The sequence below is a fragment of the Haliotis cracherodii genome, unplaced genomic scaffold (genome assembly GCF_022045235.1).
Source record: "Haliotis cracherodii isolate W230 unplaced genomic scaffold, xgHalCrac1.p SCAF_23, whole genome shotgun sequence".
Classification (NCBI taxonomy): Eukaryota; Metazoa; Mollusca; class Gastropoda; order Lepetellida; family Haliotidae; genus Haliotis; species Haliotis cracherodii.
In genome coordinates, this window is record NW_027266279.1 from 10925449 (window position 1) to 10949120 (window position 23672).

At 42.3% G+C, this 23672-nt stretch overlaps 1 protein-coding gene across 1 annotated transcript; it reads left to right on the forward strand.

The window, feature by feature from the left end:
• The first annotated feature begins 10843 nt into the window (after nt 1-10843).
• On the forward strand, nt 10844-20803 carry LOC139471796 (ciliogenesis and planar polarity effector 2-like). The gene is made up of 5 exons (XM_071254287.1): nt 10844-11197; nt 11770-11913; nt 17038-17162; nt 19023-19159; nt 20441-20803. Exons 1-5 carry the CDS (start codon nt 11089-11091, stop codon nt 20685-20687), a joined length of 762 nt encoding a protein of 253 aa, XP_071110388.1. The 5' UTR covers nt 10844-11088; the 3' UTR covers nt 20688-20803.
• The last annotated feature ends 2869 nt before the right edge of the window (nt 20804-23672 follow it).

A 23672-nucleotide genomic window follows, 5' to 3' on the forward strand; every position in this document is an offset into this window, starting at 1 on the left:
CCTATATACTGTTCTTGATGTATTAAGAGCACTGCTTAAAGAGAACACCCCATATATGCCCCTTTGTAAGATAACAATTAATGATGTTTTAATGTGAAGTTTCATGACTAGCGTCTTTTCCATTGGACGAGTCACGTGATTGCAAAGCTGATGTCCACAAGCATGTAAACAAAACATTTCGGTGTCTATACATTTTTCATGACACTTTTTGAAAAGATGTAATCTGTGACGGACTACTTCCACATTACAGGCGAAACCCCTTGGAATTCCCTTGCATAGATAAATACAGACGCTTTATTTCTGACCTTAGACCTTTTCATCTTGAACTCTTAAACGTAGGAAATTGTCAGAGAGTTGCATGCCCATGTGTGACAATGTCGCTACAACCCATCGTAGAAAACAAAACGAAAAAATGCACATGAAATCAATTGATTTGATTACTGTCTCAACTTGCAAGCTCTGACATTTCAGTTGTGCCCTCACTCAATCGCTACCGCTGAAGACATCCCATTAGGGGCCACGTCAGAACGACCTTTCATCCGACCAATCAGTGCGTTGCTTACCAGATTATGAAAGTGACTGTCGGAATGTGATTTCTAATCATGCAATTTCGAAAACTTTAACATGGGGTATTCCGAATGATAGTTACGGGTTTAACCACTGAGTCCATATAATCTAGACCGTTCCAGAATGTTTTTTTGTTAAGGTTTCAAATTTGTAATCAAGAATTTGTCAAAATATGTTTCGAAGCGTAGTCTCCAATTTGAAATTTGTGCTGTAAAGCATGAGAAAGCTGCCTTCTGATTGGTCATTCCATTGGGCGGTCAAAGTTCGCGGAAGGTCGGTCTGATGTGACCCGTAATTGGATGTCCTCAGATCTTTGTTTAGCGGTAGCGAGAACTGAGATCTGATTTTAATGAGATTGGCTCTCACTCTATGAAGGCTCATACTCCAATGAACTCACACATTTTGTACTGAAGAATTTGGCCGATTGACCTTGTTAACGAAACGTGTGTCCCAGGGCCTAGGTCAACTATCACCTCAGGCATGGGTATTGTGCCAGAAACTGATACTTGCTGGTTTGAATCCCAGATGTTAAGTATGTTAATCCAACTTCTTCACTTTATTTAAATAAATTCCCATCATTAGAGGGGCGGTCGGGTAGCCTAGTGGTTAAAGCGTTCGCTCGTCACGCCGAAGACCCGGCTTCGATTCCCGACATGGGTACAATGTGTGAAACCCAATTCTGGTGTCCCCCGCTGTGATATTGCTGGAATATTCTAAAAGTGGCGTAAAACCATACTCCCTCACTCCCTCCCCTCCCTCCCATCATTAGAAACTCAAACTTAAACCCTGTATCCTCTTATAAATACATTTTGACTGTGATCATAAAATATTTCCTTTCTTTTTTTATTTTGATGGTTGAAAATGTCATGCATAGTTGTGTATAGTTTGTCAAATAATTTGTTTGTTTTTGTGGTGTTGCTTTTAATTTTGTAGTTGCATCATGTTAGTGTCAGCTTAGATACTTCTGGATTGTTTCATCACCATGTCTGTGGATCCAAAGGGCTCCACCTTTTTGAAGCACACAAATTATGTGGACATAAAACACATTAACAAACAGACATTTCCTACATAAATGACAATTATTGCAACAAATCTCCGGATTATGTGTATTTATTTTTAAAATATTTTAACACACACTCATTTTTTCCCAATACACTATATCAGCTTTTTGTACAAATTGTGTATAATCTTCAAGTACTTTAAACACGGTGAAGTAGATATACTTTTTTAGGGGTACAATTATAATTTTGTAATCATTTAAAATCTCTAAACCATAAGAGGGGTGATGGGGTAGCCTTGTGGTTAAAGCGTTCGCCCATCACACTGAGGACCCCAGTTTGATTCCCAACAATATATGAAACACATTTCTGGTGTCCCCTGCCGTGATATTGCTGGAATATTGCTAAAAATGGCATAAAACTACACTCACTCACTCAAAAACATAAAGACAACACACAAAATTACTAACCTGAAGTGACAGACTTTTTATCATTTTATTTAAAATCCCTGCTTAATCTGTAAATTTATATATTTCATACTCAGGTGTATCACACTTTGTTGTTAAGGTGAATGGTTAAGAATATATATGTTGCTCATGAAGTTTTTCATGTATTTGAACATTATTATTTGTTGTAATATTTCGAACTTTGGCGCAGTTCTTTTACTGTTCAAATAAGTGTTTTTGTGGATGCTTTTCCAGAAAGAAATTGTGTGAGTGCAGGCTGTCAAGCCCTCCAATGAAAGATTTGAGAAATGTAAGCTCAAATAAACGTTAAGTCTCGGAAATTGTTTAGGTCTGCTTTGTTTAACTGATGAATTGTTAAAAGGTTATGAGCATGTGAATGTACTGATTATGTGTGGTTATTGATATTGATATTGTCCCAGGGGTGTTATATGATAAATGTACCCCAGGGTGTCGAGGATGGTCCTCTCAGACATTTCATTACGTTTCCAACCTCACTGATCTACGGCAGCCCAGTTTGTTGTGCAGAGTTGCATTCCTTGGCAATGTCAGGATCTTGAGATCTTGAAACCCATATTATTATGAACCTAAGTTTTTCAGCACCATTGCTTTTGAATTTCAAAGTTGTGAACATCTTCTGGTGCATCTGTGGCTTTCCTCCTACAGTAAACTGACATTCTGTGACATAACTGAAATACTGTTCAAATCAACGTTTAATCGAACTAACTCGCTTGTGATTCAAGATAAAGCATGGGGGACCACGGGACATGCCATTGTCTGTTTGTAGAGAAATATTTATTTTGATTTCTATTATTCTGTTTACTAGGTCACATCTTTGTTTTGTTGATCATCATGAATAGAAATTGAATCATATTTTCATATGACTATTATAGTATATTTTTGTTTGAATTTGAATTAAGTGTTTGTGGATTTACTTCATATACTTACCGTCTCATGTTATGAAAAAAAAGAAGAAATAAAGACAAAATTGTGATTGGTTGTTTATTCTCACTTATGATGATAACAGGGGATCTAGCTTAGGGTCGACTACACGGGATCTAGTTTAGGGTGGGCAACAGGTGATCTAGTCTAGGGTGGACTACAGGGGATCTAGTCTAGGGTGGACTAGAGGGGATCTAGTCTAGGGTGGAGTACAGGGGATCTAGTCTAGGGTGGGCAACAAGGGATCTAGTTCAGGGTGTACTACAGGTGATCTAGTCTAGGGTGGACAACAGGGGATCTAGTCTAGGGTTGACTAGAGGGGATCTAGTCTAGGGTGGAGTACATGGGATCTAGTCTAGGGTGGACTAGAGGGGATCTAGTCTAGGGTGGAGTACAGGGGATCTAGTCTAGGGTGGACTAGAGGGGATCTAGTCTAGGGTGGACAACAGGGGATCTAGTCTAGGGTTGACTAGAGGGGATCTAGTCTAGGGTGGAGTACATGGGATCTAGTCTAGGGTGGACTAGAGGGGATCTAGTCTAGGGTGGAGTACAGGGGATCTAGTCTAGGGTGGACAACAGGGGATCTAGTCTAGGGTTGACTAGAGGGGATCTAGTCTAGGGTGGAGTACATGGGATCTAGTCTAGGGTGGACTAGAGGGGATCTAGTCTAGGGTGGAGTACAGGGGATCTAGTCTAGGGTGGGCAACAGGGGATCTAGTTCAGGGTGTACTACAGGGGATCTAGTTCAGGGTGGATTACAGGGGATCTAGTCTAGGGTGGGCAACAGGGGATCTAGTCTAGGGTGGGCAACAGGGGATCTAGCTTAGGGTGGACTACAGGGGATCTAGTCTAGGGTGGACTACAGGGGATCTAGTCTAGGGTGGACTACAGGGGATCTAGTCTAGGGTGGACAACAGGGGATCTAGTTCAGGGTGGACTACAGGGGATCTAGTCTAGGGTGGACTACAGGGGATCTAGTTTAGGATGGACTACGGGGGATCTAGTTCAGGGTGGGCTACAGGGGATCTAGTTCAGGGTGGACTACAGGGGATCTAGTCTAGGGTGGACTACAAGGGATCTAGTCTAGGGTAGACTACAGGGGATCTAGGCTAGGGTGGACTACAGGGTATCTAGGTAAGGGTGGACTACAGGGGATCTAGTTCAGGGTGGGCTACAGGGGATCTAGTTAAGGGTGGGCTACAGGGGATCTAGTCTAGGGTGGACTACATGGGATCTAGTTAAGGGTGGACTACAGGGGATCTAGTTCAGGGTGGACTACAGGGGATCTAGTTAAGGGTGGACTTCATGGGATCTAGTTCAGGGTGGGCTACAGGGGATCTAGTTAAGGGTGGGCTACAGGGGATCTAGTCTAGGATGGACTACAGGGGACATAATCTAGGGTGGACAACAGGGGATCTAGGCTAGGGTGGACTACAGGGGATCTAGTTCAGGGTTGACTACAGGGGATCTAGTCTAGGGTGGACAACAGGGGATCTAGGCTAGGGTGGACTACAAGGATCTAGGCTAGGGTGGGCTACAGGGGATCTAGGCTAGGGTTGGCTACAGGGGACATAGTCTAGGATAGACTACAGGGGATCTAGGCTAGGATGGACTACAGGGGATCTAGGCTAGGGTGGACTAGTCTAGGGTTGACTACAGGGGATCTAGTTCAGGGTGGCTACAGGGGATCTAGTCTAGGGTGGGCAACAGGGGATCTAGTTCAGGGTGGACTACAGGAGATCTAGTCTAGGGTGGACTACGGGGGATCTAGTTAAGGGTGGGCTACAGGGGATCTAGTCTAGGATGGACTCAGGGACATAGTCTAGGGTGGACAACAGGGGATCTAGTCTAGGGTGGACTACATGGGATCTAGTTAAGGGTGGACTACAGGGTATCTAGTTCAGGGTGGACAACAGGGGATCTAGTTAAGGGTGGACTACAGGGGACCTATGCTAGGGTGGACTACAGGGGATCTAGGCTAGGGTGGACTACAGGGGATCTAGGCTAGGGTGGGATACAGGGGATCTAGTTAAGGGTGAGCTACAGGGGATCTAGTTAAGGGTGAGCTACAGGGGATTTAGTTCAGGGTGGGCTACAGGGGATCTAGTCTAGGGTGGACTACAGGGGATCTAGTTCAGGGTGGACTACAGGGGATCTAGTCTAGGGTGGACTACAGGGGATCTAGTCTAGGGTGGACTACAGGGGATCTAGTCTAGGGTGGACTACAGGGGATCTAGTCTAGGGTGGACTACAGGGGATCTAGTTCAGGGTGGACTACAGGGGATCTAGTTTAGGGTGGACTACAGGGGATCTAGTTTAGGGTGGACTACAGGGGATCTAGTTCAGGGTGGACTACAGGGGATCTAGTCTAGGGTGGACTGCAGGGGACTTAGTCTAGGGTGGACTATTGGGGATCTAGTCTAGGGTGGACTGCAGGGGAACTAGCTTAGGGTGGACTACAGGGGATCTAGTCTAGGGTATACTACAGGGGATCTAGTCTAGTGTGGACTACATGGGATGTAGTTTAGGTAGGGCTGGAGGGGATGTAGTTTAGGGTGGACTACAGGGGATCTAGTTTAGGTCGGACTACAGGGGATCTAGCTTAGGGTGGACTACAGGGGATCTAGTTTAGGTCGGACTACAGGTGCTCTAGTCTAGTGTGGACTACAGGGGATCTAGTCTGGGGTGGACTACAGGGGACATAGTCTAGGGTGGATTACAAGTTGTCTTGGGTGGACTACAGGGGATCTAGTCGAGGGTGGACTGCAGGGGATCTAGTCTGGAGTGGACTGCCAGGGATCTAGTCTAAGATGGTATACAGGGGACCTAGTCTAGGGTGGATCTCTTTGGTGTCGTGTGATGAAATCTCACCAAAACGATCAAAGTTGTTTTTGTCTCTGCTCTTTCGTAGATTAGTTAGAGTGGCAGTAATACATACATTAGTATGGGATTCGATGTCCGGCTTTTATTAGAGAACATTTGGAGCGATTCCTCCCGCTAGTTCGTTATTTCTTGCAAAACTACTTCCAACATTTAGTTGGTTGTGCTTTTCACAAACATTTTGCCTGGTTCAAATCGAAAGTTTCATATCAAGGTTTGTAAGTGAAAAAGGCCGGCGTCAAAGTAACCTTTGAGTTACTGGCATACAGCAGCATCAATGAACAGTTTAGGTAATTTGACCGATAACTGAATAGACATTGTGGATTTGTGATGTGACCTGACGTGACTCAAGAAGCTCTGTTTGATTCCATTATGTCTTCGCAAGCCTTTTGAGGTGAAGATATTTCAGCGAAGTATGCAGTACCAAAAGAGAACCGTTTATAATTTAATTGTACCATATTCTTATAATTGATGCACATACGTTTGTTAAATCCTTGGTTTGGTTGGTTTGTTGTTTAGCGCCGCACTCCAGCAATATTCCAGCTATATGAGGGCGGTCTGGGCCAGACAATCCAGTGATTAATATCATGAACATCGATCCACGCAATCCTTTTATGGTCAATTCCAGTATTTGAATAGAAGCGAAATCTTGAACTGATATGAATGTCAGGGCATTCGATAGACATTGGCCACAAGAAAACCAAATGAGTTTGTAAACGTCTTTCATTGGTGGATGTTCATCTATGTTCCATATCCCCTGTATCAACAATATGCAAACACGATGGTGAAAAAAATCCATCAACGAAACATGAATAGAGAGTATTTTTTTCCATTCTTGTGAAAGGAATTCATCCTTTTGTGTTGTTTCTGCCATTGTTTACACGCCTTGAATTTATTTGGCCTTAAGCTGGCTTCGTGGAATAATAAATTCATTACCGTAATTCCCGTAAATGTTAACCCCGTTGATGTTAACCCAACGAATCAAGCCACGTCCCTGTTCCAGCTGGAGGAAACCGGATCATGAAGTGCTCAGGCCAACCTGCGCTTAGATCACATCGACAATGTTTCCAATCTCATTAAATAAAAGCGACCAAAGCCCTTTCCGTATTCTTGTAATAATTAAAAGCAGAGTCGAATGTACGATTCCGACTAAATAATGAGCATGTGTTTATGAATCACTATCGTGTAGTGATGATGCCAGGTTTCGCGAAAATGTGAGCGTATCCTTTCCCATCAACGGAGGTGAAACTTCCCATGGAGGTGACCTCAGATCTTTATGCAGAGCGCGTGGGAGTGAAAGATCTGATCTGAGATTGGCAATATTTATTGTTGACTGCATCTTCGCGAGAGTGAACTGACTTTAAAAGTCCCATTTTCCACGACTTTTGTTGTCAGTTAACACTCATGCCTCGGTGAGATGCGTAGAATGTGTCCAATAGCCTTGCTACCATCTACGCTATGCATTGTTTCAAGATCAGTCAAGGGCTGGGTTCAAACAAAGTTCCTCGCTTGAGTAGGAATCCTTGACCTTTGGATGTTGTGGACACGGCCTCATCACCTGAATGAAAACAGACCCGCGTCACTTCATCACACCACACAGCGGCTGTATGTAACCATGGGTGATGGGGGAACGTGATGAACGCAACAAACCCGTCCATCAAGTATTGACGATGGCTCGGGCTGCAGAAGGGTTTGTCTGTCCCAATGACCATTCGTCACCACTCGCCCCTTTCCGTGACCGCTATTCGGCTTGTCCCGGAATAACACGAGTTGGTCACGAATGCGCTATTCGGCTTGTCCCGGATTAACACGAGTTGGTCACGAATGTCCCAATGACCTACAATCCGAAACATTATGTTCCACCCTGTTGAACCCAACAGACCCATGTTGTTATAAAACCAACGGGGTATGGGGGAAGAGTAGCGTCCCATGGGCGTGCCAGGTGCCTATGGGTTCGAACCCAAGATTCGCCCAGATTCTTTTTAGGTTTGTCAGCGCCAAATACATCGTCCGTGGGTCTCACCAAAGTGATAAACGTACAAGACACGCATCACTTCGAGCTTCTCCCTCCATCAAGCTGACACGCCTTGATATAACTCAGTACTGTTCACAGCGGCGTTAAATCAAACTCACTCACTCATAAAATACAACGAGGAATTGTGGTTACAATGTGGCATCTGGTATCGTCATCAATTCTATCACCCACTGGTATGGTGCCTGTAAAGGTTCGGTTAAATACATAGAATACAAAAATCCGGAGAACCACCAATCTCATGAAAATCAGATCTTAGTTCTCGCTACCGCTAAACAAAGATCTGAGGACATCCCATTACGGGTCACGTCAGACCGACCTTGCGCGAAATTTGACCGACCAATGGAATGACCAATCAGAAGGCAGCTTTCTCGTGCTTTACGGCGAAACATTTCAAATTGGCGACTACGCTTCGAAACATATTTTGACAAATTCTCGATTACAAATTTGAAACTTGAACCAAAACAAATTCTGGAATGGTCTAGATTGTAAGGATTCAGTCGTTAAACCCGTAACTATCGTTGGGAATACTCCATGTTAAAGTTTTCGAGATTGCATGATTAGAAATCACATTCCGACTGTCACTTTCATAATCTGGTAAGCGACGCACTAATTGGTCGGGTGAAAGGTCGTTCTGACGAGCCCCCTAATGGGATGTCTTCAGCTCTTTGTTTGGCGGTAGCGAGAATTAAGGTCTGATTTTAATGAGATTGTCACAAATTGAAAAAAATAGAAGAATGATTTACGACGATACACATCTTACCCTTGTGTCTCCTGATATCAAATACATCAAAGATGATAAAAGTTTAAACTTTCAGTGTTTAGCATCCGGCGTACCAAAGGGGGTTTGGCTCCCTCTTTTCCTTCTGAATCGAAAATGTGAGGTGTATGAATGTATTCATGTTGTTTCAATTTGATCCAAGTGAGAGTTGAAGATCGAGGATACATATGTAATACTGGCATCCAGGGGTTAACCTCAGCAGCCGTGATTCAGATGAAGTAGTTGTGGCTGCATCATTCACTCGCATATTTCTAAGTGTTGTGTTTGGTTCGAACTGTATTCGGGAATAGGAAGGTGGAGTTTTAACCCTATACCGACACGAGAAAGGGCTTCTGTTTCAGGGCGTTATGGCGGGTGTCCATGTTTGTTGGTCATCAATATTCAAGCTATACGAGGGCGGTCTGTAAATAATCGAGTCTGGACCAGACAATCCAGTGATTGATATCATGAGAATCGATCTTCGCAATTGGGATACGATGACGTGCATCAACCAAGTCAGCGAGCCTGACCACCCGATCCCGTTAGTCGCCTCAAGCGACAAGCATAGTCGCCTTTTACGGCAAGCATGGGTTGCTGAAGACCTGTTCTACCCCGGATCTTCACGGGTCTTCACAGGTCTGCGCTTGTCGTACGAGGCGACTTAATGGACTGTGGGCTGCTCAGACTCAGAGACTTGATAGCATGTCATTGTATCCCGCCGGTGTGGGGCGTACAATACCACCCCTTTCATAAGCCAAGACACAATACAAATAATATACTACAGTTAACTACGGTTATAACGAACTCAAAGGGACCACTGATTTTAGTTCGTAATAACCGTAGTACGTTATAAGCATATATACAACATATATGCAACAAATGGCCGGGACTAAAAAATATATTCGTTTTATCGGTAAGTTTGTTATAAGCATGTTCGTTATAAACGTAGTTTACTATACTTCACAATGATGACAGTACACTACAACAACAAAGTATTCAACACACACATAAACATGTCGAAGAATTTCATTACATGATCGAATTTAAAACTGACTTATTGTTACTGGGCTAAAAGTGGCCCAGTCGTCCAAGGCGCCGCATTTCGCTGTGCAGAGTTGCGTCCTTTGGGGACACCAGAAACCTATGATCGTGATTTCGAATCCCAGTTCTCCCCGATTATGTTTCTAGGTTTGTCAGCACTATACCCGTGCTTGTGTGTTTCACCGAAGTGGTGTACGTCTGAGACCTGCATCCTTCGGGCTTTCCTCCAACATTAAGCTGACTTGCAGTGATATAACTGGAATACTGTTAAAAGCGTATGAGTGAGTGAATGAGTATGGTTTTACGCCGCTTTTAGCAATATTCTAGGAATATCACGTCGGGACACTAGAAGTGGGCTTCACACATTGTACCCATGTATGGAATCGAACCCGGGTCTTCGGCGTGACGAGAGAAGCTTTAACCACTAGGCTACCCGACCGCCCCAAGTCCGAGTGGAATAATGATGCAGGTCCCGAGCTCATGGATTTTCAATTCCTCGTAGCTATATATGTCAATAACACGCTTTAACTGTAGAGATTAGTATGTATTTATTATGAAATACTATATATTTGCATTGTGTATTTATTGATGAAATACTATATTTATCTCCATATATAAAGTAAAATATAGAGTAATCTCATAAAAACAAGGCAACAATTAAAGTACATAATAAACATTACAATTGTCTTTTTATTGTCAAATAACACTTTTAGCTGATCTCGTGACCTGCAAAGTGGAAATTTTATTGAAATTTTATTCTGCGCCACTCATGATAACTTTGCAGGGCCCCGTTCCACAAAGCAATCTTAGCACTAAGGTGATTGTAAGTCCCATATTTTAACATAGGTTTACGATCATCGTAGCACTAAGATCGCTTTGAGGAACGGGGCCCTGTTCACTTGATCGGGAAGATTAAAGTGTTATTTAACAAGAAAATACAAATATCCTCTGTATATTTTTAACTTGATCTAACGTTATATTGGAACATTTTGCTACTTTACTGGAGTGTGGAGTATTGTTCTTTGAAACAAAACAGTCCAATAGAAATATCATGAATTTCCAGCAGCAGCCTTGGCAGATCCTCGAGTTTGTCTGTTATTAGCGGTACACCAAGAAAAACGTGGAGGTAGAGTTATCTGCCTTTTGTTTACAGTGCATTTTTGGAAGTTCGCCTCTTTGAACATGAGGTAGATCTACCTAAAGTTATTATGTTCTATACATCCACATTCTGAATAGCATATAAGAAGTTAAACCGTGAAAACTCTTTGCATGCGCAACGAGTCGAAAATTGACCAAGCTGCGCCCAGGCACCAGAGTGTTGATAACTTGAACCTGAAAGAACCGAACTTGAATTATTTTGGTGAACACCCTGAAGGTTGCAGCTAATACAGACAGCGTCCCGCCATGTTCTCCCCCGGGTCGCTACTTCAGTTAGACTGGTACCGAAGCCAAGAAGGAAGGGAGGTCTTCAGCCATTTTATGCAGAATAATGGCCTGAGGAGAAAAACATTTGGTACTATGATATTCTTACACTTTCAAAATCCCTGTATCTACATCACCTATCAATTCCAGCAGCATGTGTACTGTAAATCCTTGAATACACACCTGGTATTCTATTTGTTTCAGCATGTTCAGATAGTCTTACACTCAGTTTCTATTCAACTCTTCAAGGCAGGCGTTTATTCATTGTGAGATATGGGGGGTCGGGTAGCCTAGTGGTTAAGCGTTTGCTCATCATGCCGAAGACCCGGGTTCGATTCCTGACATGGGTGCAATGTGTGAAGCCCATTGTTGGTGTCCCTCGCCGTGATATTGCTGGAATATTGCTAAAAGCGGCGTAAAACCATACTACTTACATGCTATGAACGATTATACATATTCACAAACAATCTGAACAGATAGCCAGACTGGCAACTCACCAAAGTTACCTGCCCAGTAAGAATGTTGCCAGTATAGATATTTTTAATGTAAGGATCAAATCCTTGCAAATGATTATGAACATTTGATGATATCACAGTCATGTGTAGAAGGAAAGAGAACTGAGAATATTGTATTGAGCATGTTTGTTCCTGGTTTTTGTCTCAGGTTTACTGGAGAGGCCAAACATTCCTTCTCTGGAAGAATTCACCTATAAATTGTTTCTGGTGGGGAAGACTGGTGTTGGCAAGACAAGCACTGCAGCCAAGTTGAGTGGCAACGATGTACCTTCAGTTCATTGTGAGACATCAGGTAACTATGGTTACTGTACCCATGTCATGTGGTGTACCTTCAGCTCAGTGTGAGACTTGATGTTACTATGGTAACTGTAACTTCAGGTCATTTTGTTAGTCACTCTTTAGGGGCGGTCGGGTAGCCTAGTGGTTAAAGCGTTCGCTCGTCACGCCGAAGACCCGGGTTCGATTCCCGACATGGGTACAATGTGTGAAGCCCATTTCTGGTGTCCCCCGCCGTGATATTGCTGGAATATTGCTAAAAGCGGCGTAAAACCACACTCACTCACTCACTAGTCACTCTTTGTTAACATAAAGTCAAGTCTGGACATCTTTTTTTGCCTTACTTTGATTATTTGGGGAATGGGGATGAAAAAATGACACAACTATTGGGTAGTGGTGGGGGAACGATTAGAAAATGTTGCATGAAATTTGGGGAGGTGAGCATTAGAAACCCAACTCCTCTGTGCAAACCATGGTTACAGTACCATTCCAGGCAGTGTTAAACCCAACTCCTCTGTGCAAACCATGACTACAATACCATTCCAAGCAGTGTTAAACCCAACTCCTCTGTGCAAACCATGACTACAGTACCATTCCAGGCAGTGTTAAACCCAACTCCTCTGTGCAAACCATGACTACAGTACCATTCCAAGCAGTGTTATACCCAACTCCTCTGTGCAAACCATGACTACAGTACCATTCCAAGCAGTGTTAAACCCATTCCTCTGTGCAAACCATGACTACAGTACCATTCCAAGCAGTGTTAAACCCAACTCCTCTGTGCAAACCATGACTGCAGTACCATTCCAAGCAGTGTTAAACCCACTCCTCTGTGCAAACCATGACTGCAGTACCATTCCAAGCAGTGTTAAACCCAACTCCTCTGTGCAAACCATGACTACAGTTTCATTCCAAGCAGTGTTAAACCCACTCCTCTGTGCAAACCATGACTACAGTACCATTCCAAGCAGTGTTAAACCCACTCCTCTGTGCAAACCATGACTGCAGTACCATTCCAAGCAGTGTTAAACCCAACTCCTCTGTGCAAACCATGACTACAGTACCATTCCAAGCAGTGTTATACCCAACTCCTCTGTGCAAACCATGACTACAGTACCATTCCAAGCAGTGTTAAACCCACTCCTCTGTGCAAACCATGACTACAGTACCATTCCAAGCAGTGTTAAACCCACTCCTCTGTGCAAACCATGACTGCAGTACCATTCCAGGCAGTGTTAAACCCAACTCCTCTGTGCAAACCATGACTGCAGTACCATTCCAAGCAGTGTTAAACCCACTCCTCTGTGCAAACCATGACTGCAGTACCATTCCAAGCAGTGTTAAACCCACTCCTCTGTGCAAACCATGACTGCAGTACCATTCCAAGCAGTGTTAAACCCAACTCCTCTGTGCAAACCATGACTACAGTACCATTCCAAGCAGTGTTAAACCCACTCCTCTGTGCAAACCATGACTACAGTACCATTCCAAGCAGTGTTAAACCCACTCCTCTGTGCAAACCATGGTTACAGTACCATTCCAAGCGGTGTTAAACCCACTCCTCTGTGCAAACCATGACTGCAGTACCATTCCAAGCAGTGTTATACCCAACTCCTCTGTGCAAACCATGACTACAGTACCATTCCAAGCAGTGTTAAATCCACTCCTCTGTGCAAACCATGACTACAGTACCATTCCAAGCAGTGTTATACCCAACTCCTCTGTGCAAACCATGACTACAGTACCATTCCAAGCAGTGTTAAACCCACTCCTCTGTGCAAACCATGACTACAGTACCATTCCAAGCAGTGTTAAACCCAACTCCTCTGTGCAAACCATGACTACAGTACCATTCCAAGCAGTGTTATACCCAACTCCTCTGTGCAAACCATGACTACAATACCATTCCAAGCAGTGTTAAACCCACTCCTCTGTGCAAACCATGACTACAGTACCATTCCAAGCAGTGTTAAACCCACTCCTCTGTGCAAACCATGACTGCAGTACCATTCCAGGCAGTGTTAAACCCAACTCCTCTGTGCAAACCATGACTGCAGTACAATTCCAAGCAGTGTTAAACCCACTCCTCTGTGCAAACCATGACTGCAGTACCATTCCAAGCAGTGTTAAACCCACTCCTCTGTGCAAACCATGACTACAGTACCATTCCAAGCAGTGTTAAACCCACTCCTCTGTGCAAACCATGGTTACAGTACCATTCCAAGCAGTGTTAAACCCAACTCCTCTGTGCAAACCATGACTACAGTACCATTCCAAGCAGTGTTAAACCCACTCCTCTGTGCAAACCATGACTACAGTACCATTCCAAGCAGTGTTAAACCCACTCCTCTGTGCAAACCATGGTTACAGTACCATTCCAAGCGGTGTTAAACCCACTCCTCTGTGCAAACCATGACTGCAGTACCATTCCAAGCAGTGTTATACCCAACTCCTCTGTGCAAACCATGACTACAGTACCATTCCAAGCAGTGTTAAACCCACTCCTCTGTGCAAACCATGACTACAGTACCATTCCAAGCAGTGTTATACCCAACTCCTCTGTGCAAACCATGACTACAGTACCATTCCAAGCAGTGTTAAACCCACTCCTCTGTGCAAACCATGACTACAGTACCATTCCAAGCAGTGTTAAACCCACTCCTCTGTGCAAACCATGACTACAGTACCATTCCAAGCAGTGTTATACCCAACTCCTCTGTGCAAACCATGACTACAATACCATTCCAAGCAGTGTTAAACCCACTCCTCTATGCAAACCATGACTACAGTACCATTCCAAGCAGTGTTAAACCCACTCCTCTGTGCAAACCATGACTGCAGTACCATTCCAAGCAGTGTTATACCCAACTCCTCTGTGCAAACCATGACTACAGTACCATTCCAAGCAGTGTTAAACCCACTCCTCTGTGCAAACCATGACTACAGTACCATTCCAAGCAGTGTTATACCCAACTCCTCTGTGCAAACCATGACTGCAGTACCATTCCAAGCAGTGTTAAACCCACTCCTCTGTGCAAACCATGACTACAGTACCATTCCAAGCAGTGTTATACCCAACTCCTCTGTGCAAACCATGACTGCAGTACCATTCCAAGCAGTGTTAAACCCAACTCCTCTGTGCAAACCATGACTACAGTACCATTCCAAGCAGTGTTATACCCAACTCCTCTGTGCAAACCATGACTGCAGTACCATTCCAAGCAGTGTTAAACCCACTCCTCTGTGCAAACCATGACTGCAGTACCATTCCAAGCAGTGTTATACCCAACTCCTCTGTGCAAACCATGACTGCAGTACCATTCCAAGCAGTGTTAAACCCACTCCTCTGTGCAAACCATGACTACAGTACCATTCCAAGCAGTGTTATACCCAACTCCTCTGTGCAAACCATGACTACAGTACCATTCCAAGCAGTGTTAAACCCACTCCTCTGTGCAAACCATGACTACAGTACCATTCCAAGCAGTGTTATACCCAACTCCTCTGTGCAAACCATGACTACAGTACCATTCCAAGCAGTGTTAAACCCACTCCTCTGTGCAAACCATGACTACAGTACCATTCCAAGCAGTGTTATACCCAACTCCTCTGTGCAAACCATGACTACAGTACCATTCCAAGCAGTGTTAAACCCAACTCCTCTGTGCAAACCATGACTACAGTTTCATTCCAAGCAGTGTTAAACCCACTCCTCTGTGCAAACCATGACTACAGTACCATTCCAAGCAGTGTTAAACCCACTCCTCTGTGCAAACCATGACTGCAGTACCATTCCAAGCAGTGTTAAACCCAACTCCTCTGTGCAAACCATGACTACAGTACCATTCCAAGCAGTGTTATACCCAACTCCTCTGTGCAAACCATGACTGCAGTACCATTCCAAGCAGTGTTAAACCCACTCCTCTGTGCAAACCATGACTACAGTACCATTCCAAGCAGTGTTAAACCCACTCCTCTGTGCAAACCATGACTGCAGTACCATTCCAAGCAGTGTTAAACCCAACTCCTCTGTGCAAACCATGACTACAGTACCATTCCAAGCAGTGTTAAACCCACTCCTCTGTGCAAACCATGACTACAATACCATTCCAAGCAGTGTTAAACCCACTCCTCTGTGCAAACCATGACTACAGTACCATTCCAAGCAGTGTTAAACCCACTCCTCTGTGCAAACCATGACTGCAGTACCATTCCAGGCAGTGTTAAACCCAACTCCTCTGTGCAAACCATGACTGCAGTACCATTCCAAGCAGTGTTAAACCCACTCCTCTGTGCAAACCATGACTACAATACCATTCCAAGCAGTGTTAAACCCACTCCTCTGTGCAAACCATGACTACAGTACCATTCCAAGCAGTGTTAAACCCACTCCTCTGTGCAAACCATGACTGCAGTACCATTCCAGGCAGTGTTAAACCCAACTCCTCTGTGCAAACCATGACTGCAGTACCATTCCAAGCAGTGTTAAACCCACTCCTCTGTGCAAACCATGACTGCAGTACCATTCCAAGCAGTGTTAAACCCACTCCTCTGTGCAAACCATGACTGCAGTACCATTCCAGGCAGTGTTAAACCCAACTCCTCTGTGCAAACCATGACTGCAGTACCATTCCAAGCAGTGTTAAACCCAACTCCTCTGTGCAAACCATGACTGCAGTACCATTCCAGGTGGTGTTAAACCCACTCCTCAGTGCAAACCATGACTGCAGTACCATTCCAGGTGGTGTTAAACCCACTCCTCAGTGCAAACCATGACTGCAGTACCATTCCAAGCAGTGTTAAACCCACTCCTCTGTGCAAACCATGACTGCAGTACCATTCCAGGTGGTGTTAAACCCACTCCTCAGTGCAAACCATGGTTACAGTACCATTCCAAGCAGTGTTAAACCCAACTCCTCAGTGCAAACCATGGTTACAGTACCATTCCAAGCAGTGTTAAACCCACTCCTCTGCACAAACCATGACAGCAGTATCATTCCAAGCAGTGTTAAACCCACTCCTCTGCACAAACCATGACAGCAGTACCATTCCAAGGAGTGTTAAACCCACTCCTCTGCACAAACCATGACAGCAGTATCATTCCAAGCAGTGTTAAACCCAACTCCTTTTTAATTTGCAGGAATTCAGACCAGCACGATATATTGGCCGGCTCGGATTCTTCAACTGAACAAGACTGTGCTCTTCAACATCCAGTTGTGGGATGCTGGGGAGAACGCACTGAGGAAGTTTGATCATGTTCTCCCGGTACGTCTGTCTGTCTGTGTGTCTTGTCAGTCAGTGCATACTCAACAATACAAGGCCTTTTTATATTTCACATACCGTATTCGACGTAATAAGTGCCCGCTCAAATAAGCGCCCACAGTGACTTTTGCTAATATATAGGCTTGTGAACAATCCCAATTAGCACCCCTTCCGATTGATCAATGTACACAAGACTTATTTATTCGCGTATAATACGCACTCATGTGTTATATGCACCCTTTATTATGGGCAATTAAATTATGGAAAAATATATCTGTCGTACTTAAATATTTCAGCATAGATAACGATATTTATCTTTCAACTCTGTCTTTTTCCACCAAAATAATATTCTAATAAGAGCCCCCTATTTCTAATTTTGAGAGGGCCCTCAGCGCTTATTACGTCGAATACAGTAGTTTATTTGGGTGTTTTTCCAGAACTGTAAGGTTGGAGGGTGAACTGAAAATGTAGCAGTATGTACTTTATGTGATTTCTGAAAAGATTTAAAGGTTCATTGAAATAAAGGAAAAATGAGGTGTTTTCCGGGAATGACAAGTCCAAGTGTTTGCCTTCCATATTGAGGTCGCCATGTGGTTAAAGCTTTTGTTTCTTACACTGAAGGATACAATGTGTGAAGCCCATTTCTGGTGTCCCCCATTGTAATATTGCTGGAATATTGCTAAAACATTGTAAAACCTCACTCACTCAAATTTTAATTCAAACGTGTACAACTTTTATCAGGTCAGAAGTAAACAACTTGTATCATATACCAAGTCAGTCATGTAAAAGTTGTATGATATACCAGGTCAGAAGTAAACAACTTGTATCATATACCATGTCAGTCATGTAAAAGCTGTATGATATACCAGGTCAGAAGTAAACAACTTGTATCATATACCATGTCAGTCATGTAAAAGCTGTATGATATACCAGGTCAGAAGTAAACAACTTGTATCATATACCATGTCAGTCATGTAAAAGTTCTATGATATACCAGGTCAGAAATAAACGACTTGTATCATATACCATGTCAGTCATGTAAAAGTTGTATGATATACCAGGTCAGAAGTAAACAACTTGTATCATATACCATGTCAGTCATGTAAAAGTTGTATGATATACCAGGTCAGAAGTAAACAATTTGTATCATATACCATGTCAGTCATGTAAAAGTTGTATGATATACCAGGTCAGAAGTAAACAACTTGTATCATATACCATGTCAGTCATGTAAAAGTTGTATGATATACCAGGTCAGAAGTAAACAATTTGTATCATATACCATGTCAGTCATGTAAAGGTTGTTTGATAAACCAGGTCAGAAGTAAACAACTTGTATCATATACCAAGTCAGTCGTGTAAAAATTGTATGATATACCAGTTCAGAAGTAAACAATTTGTATGATATACCAGGTCAGAAGTAAACAACTTGTATCATATACCATGTCAGTCATGTAAAAGTTGTATGATATACCAGGTCAGAAGTAAACAACTTGTATCATATACCATGTCAGTCATGTAAAAGCTGTATGATATACCAGGTCAGAAGTAAACAACTTGTATCATATACCATGTCAGTCATGTAAAAGTTGTATGATATACCAGTTCAGAAGTAAACAATTTGTATCATATACCAAGTCAGTCATGTAAAAGTTGTATGATATACCAGGTCAGAAGTAAACAACTTGTATCATATACCAAGTCAGTCATGTAAAAGTTATATGATATACCAGGTCAGAAGTAAACAACTTATATCATATACCATGTCAGTCATGTAAAAGTATATGATATACCAGGTCAGAGGTAAACAACTTGTATCATATACCAAGTCAGCCCTGTACACCTTGTATTGTCTACTTCCAGGCCTGTGTTGACAAGGTGGATGGGATCCTCCTTCTCTTCTCGTTCGTGGACAAGGGCAGTTTTGAGGAGATCCCCCAGTTCATCACGAGACTGACTGATCCTGATGATGGTGTGTGTAAAGTGGTCATTGGAACCAAGTATCCTTTCTCACATGAACAAATATACTTTAGTCTAGAACATCTACCAGCCCAAATGGGGGCACGGCTGGCCCAGTTATCTAAGGCAAGGGTGGAAACTGGACTTTTAAAGTCAGTTAACTCTCTTGCCTCGGGAAGATGGTCATTCCCTGGCAATGTGGATCATTGATAACCTTCCCTTGACATCATTTCACACAACGGTTGTAGCTCCATCAGTCGAAGTCTATCTTTGTCTATGGGAGGTACGAGTATCCTAGTGCTACAGTGGATTTGTGGGTTAAATATACTATAAAAACTAATCAAAAGAAGTTATGGAACATGGCATGACAGATGAACTACACCAATATGAAAAGAATCGAGTGGTCTTTAATTTATTTCGACTGGTATGTGTACCGTATTTTCTTGAGTATAGTGCGCACTTTTTTTTAAAAAAAACACAGCTGTGTGGAAGGGGGTGCGCATTATACACGAATTATGAGTTTGGATGGTTTTTTTCCCCCATGGAAAGACATTACCGTGAGCACGAAACACCGGAAATACCATGTCAACAAATCCATACTGACGTACGCAAAATGATCATGTAATTACACTGCCTGGCTATAAAAAGTGTTCTTTGTATACACAAGGTAATCTTAATCCGTAGATATAAAACAATGCCTGTCAGAACAATAAATACTAATTAAACGGTAAATAAACATGTCTGGTGATTTTTTATCTCAAATTTCGAATTTGTACTGACGAAGTTTCTCAGCACCCGTTCGTTTGACGGACTTCGCTGAAAGGGTACGGTGTAAATTTTTTCTGCGCATAATATTCAAATTTCTTTTTTTCCAAACTATTGAACCCGCTAGAAGGGGGTGCGCATTATACATACTATACTCAAGAAAATACGGTATATGTTGTATTGTAGTAGTTCCCAGAACATATCTATTGTTCTCTGTTCTCAAATTATCTCCAGGGGACACGGGTGGCCCAGTCGTCTAAGGCGCCGCGATTCGCTGTGTTGCGTCCCTTTGGGCACGCCAGAAACCGATGATTGTTGGTTCGAATCCCGGTTCGCCCCGATTATTTTTCAAGGGTTGTCAGCACCATGACCATGCTCGTGGGTTTCACCGAAGTGGTTAACATTGGAGACCTGCATCACTTCGGGCTTTCCTCCCACATTAAGCTGACACGCCGTGATATAATTGGAATACTGTTAAAAGCGGTGTTAAACCCAACTCACTCAAGTTGTCTCCCTTGAGGCTACTTTCCTCACAACTCCTACTTAACTGAGCTCAGATTTGATCAGCACGCCCACAGCGAGATAACGCAGAGGGACATCCGGGATTTTGAAAGCACATGGAAAATACCTATACTGAAGATCAAGAATGTTCCAGAATACCATCACACGGACAGTCGAAATGATCTGAGTGATGTCCTGCCGATCTTGAACTCAATCTGTGAGCATCTGTGGTACCGGGATGTGTTACTGGCTGGCAGATCACAGAACAAAGGTCACATGGACCACAGGATAGCATATTGCTGAAGTCACAGGTCACAGACAACCGAATAGTGTGTTGCTGAACTCAGGGGACAATGGACAACAGGATAGTGTATTGCTGAAGTCAGGGGTGACACTAACAACAGGATAGTGTATTGCTGAAGTCACAGGTCACAGACAACCGGATAGTGTATTGCTGAAGTCACAGGTCACAGACAACCGGATAGTGTATTGCTGAAGTCAGGGGTGACACTAACTTGCTGAAGTCAGGGCACAGTGGACAACCGGATAGTGTATTGCTGAAATCAAGGGACAAGGGACAACAGGATAGTGTCTTGCTGAAGTCAGGGGTCACTTGGACAACAGGATAGTGTCTTGCTGAAGTCAGGGGTAACAGACCACAGTAAAGTGTCTTGCTGAAGTCAGGGGTCACTTGGACAACAGAATAGTGTCTTGCTGAAGTCAGGGGTCACTTGGACAACAGGATAGTATATTGCTGAAGTCAGGGGTGTTGAACACTGTCAGTAGTACTTCATTGCTCCATAGGGAAGGGTTCAGTGTGACACAAGGAAGGATAGGCTGATGGGACAATAAAGGCAAACTCGCATGTTGCTGAAGTGAAGTGTGTTGAAGGAGAGGTGGCATGGCAAAAGGTAATGTCATCACACAAATAAACTGATGGAAAACAATAAGGGAAGATACATTTGACATGCCACGTGTTCTTGAAGGTGACAATTTTTTTCATTTACATATTGAACGAAGGCATTGGTTCCCTGTTCGACTTTCATCTGTTTTAGGGTTTTCGGAATCAGTGCAAGGAGAGTTGGACAAGAAGGTTGATTTCACAGAAAACAAAAGCAAGTTTTGAAGATATATGGTCAGAATACTGATGGTTGGTTGGTTGGTTTGGTTGCACTCAGCAATATTCCAGATATATGGCGGCGGTCTGTAAATAATCCAGTCTGGACAAGACAATCCAGTGATTGAAATCATGAGCATTGATGCACGCAATTGGGATCGATGACATGCATCAACCAAGTCAGTTAGTCACCTTTTACGGCAAGCAGGGGTTGCTGAAGACCTTTTCTACCCGGATCTTCACGGGTCCAGAATACTGATGCTGGGATGTTATTACAGACAATGTTTAAGCGTTTACAGTTATTAAGAATATAGTCATACAGATAACAGATAACAAAGATTCTTCTACATTTGTAAAGTACATTTTTATTTGGAGACATTTTATGCCAAAACAGGTGTTTTGTGTACATGAATAAATCAACATAAAACATATAGACAACTGTTGTTTGTGTGCCAAAATGCAACTGGACATGAAACTGGATTGAGAAGAATGAGTGGGGGTTAACACAACCTTCAGGCATCCTTGAAGTATTGTTAACTGTTGTGTCCTTTGACAACATAGCTTAAGTCAATGTTATCTTCAATAAGAAGAGACACAGCTGAGAATAATAGGCTGAATGACAAATGGAAATGTCACTGTTTGTTAGAAATGAAAGGCATCATGTAAATGCACGTTTTTATCAATTTGCTGAAATGATTTCCTTTTGATAAAGGTTTTGCTGTATGTGGTTAAAATATTCCTTTTACTGAAATAATATGAATTATACTTAACAGTAAATTATTTCTCACACACACACACACACACACTACTGAAAAGAAGTTTTAAGAACCCCCAATTTTTTCATACCTATAGTTTATCATGTTATGACAGCTTAACTATATTCATATGAAAAAAAGATTTGAGTAGTATGTCTGACATGCCTCTGTGGGCCAGTGTAATGAGCACTCCAGTTAATGAGTACTCTTTGTGCAATAGCCCGTTTTTCAATTGAAAATAATCTCAATTTTTGGAAAACTTATATTAGTAAGAGTTTAACATTATTCATACAGACTAGCAAACAGCCTCGAGTAGATGTACAATTCAAATAGATTGGCCTCATGCAGTGGTGGAACAAGATAAACAATCTAGGACACAATACAATAAACACAATCAAATCTAAAGGTATAAGCACGAAAAAATTACATGTATCAAATTTTAACCACTATGACAATACAAGAGCAGAAAAAAATGTGTCTCTTGAATCAATGTTTAACATATGACCTCCAAGGTTCCTACAAAACTGACGCCACGTTAACAACCTATTCACACCAATGAATGATCATACCTTTCAAGGTAAAAATTAAGCTTGTTTGTTGCAGGTGTGTTGTATTGGTAACATTTATGCAATGGTGGTCATAAATCATGTGTTTTCTTCATGAAAATCTCTGATGTCAACATTTTCACAATCAAATTAATCTTTTTATCTGTCATCAAATTTTTAGAACTGCCTTTGGATCCCATTTTGACCAAAATCTTCTCAGGGTCCCCTTGATATATCATTAAGTTGCCTCATGGTGACAATTTGAAATGCTAATCCTACCCTTTATAATTTATGATATTGTCTGGAATACAGGAAAACAACATCACATTAAAGGTAAACAATCTAAATACATGAATCAAACTATATATGTAATAAAAAGTAAATATAAATGAACAATGACATTAATAAGTTTAGGAGGTAGTATGCAGAATAGTAGCACTAATCAGGTTAAAAACAATGTACAAATCTAATATTTCATTTCACAATGGCACGTGGAGCAGGTAGAAAAAAACGGGCATCTTATTACATTTAAGAAAAACACATTCACTCTGTGAAAGTTGTTCGCTGATGTTTTTCAATGACTTGGTTTTCACATCCGAACATGATTTCACAAATGTTGAACATACTGAGCAATGGAAAGACATGTTTATCATTTATCTATTGTCGAATTTCAGTAATTAAAAATTACTTTAAAGAAGGTCAAATTAGGAAGCTAAATAACCCTTTGACTTGTTAAACACTTTTTCAATTTTTTTTTTGATTTCATCAATTTCCAATTCTTCAAGAACTTTGAAGAAATTACATTAAAAACATGCTTTATTTCATTTCTTTTTTTACCATTTACCCTTGTTTTGTAAAAAACATATGCAAA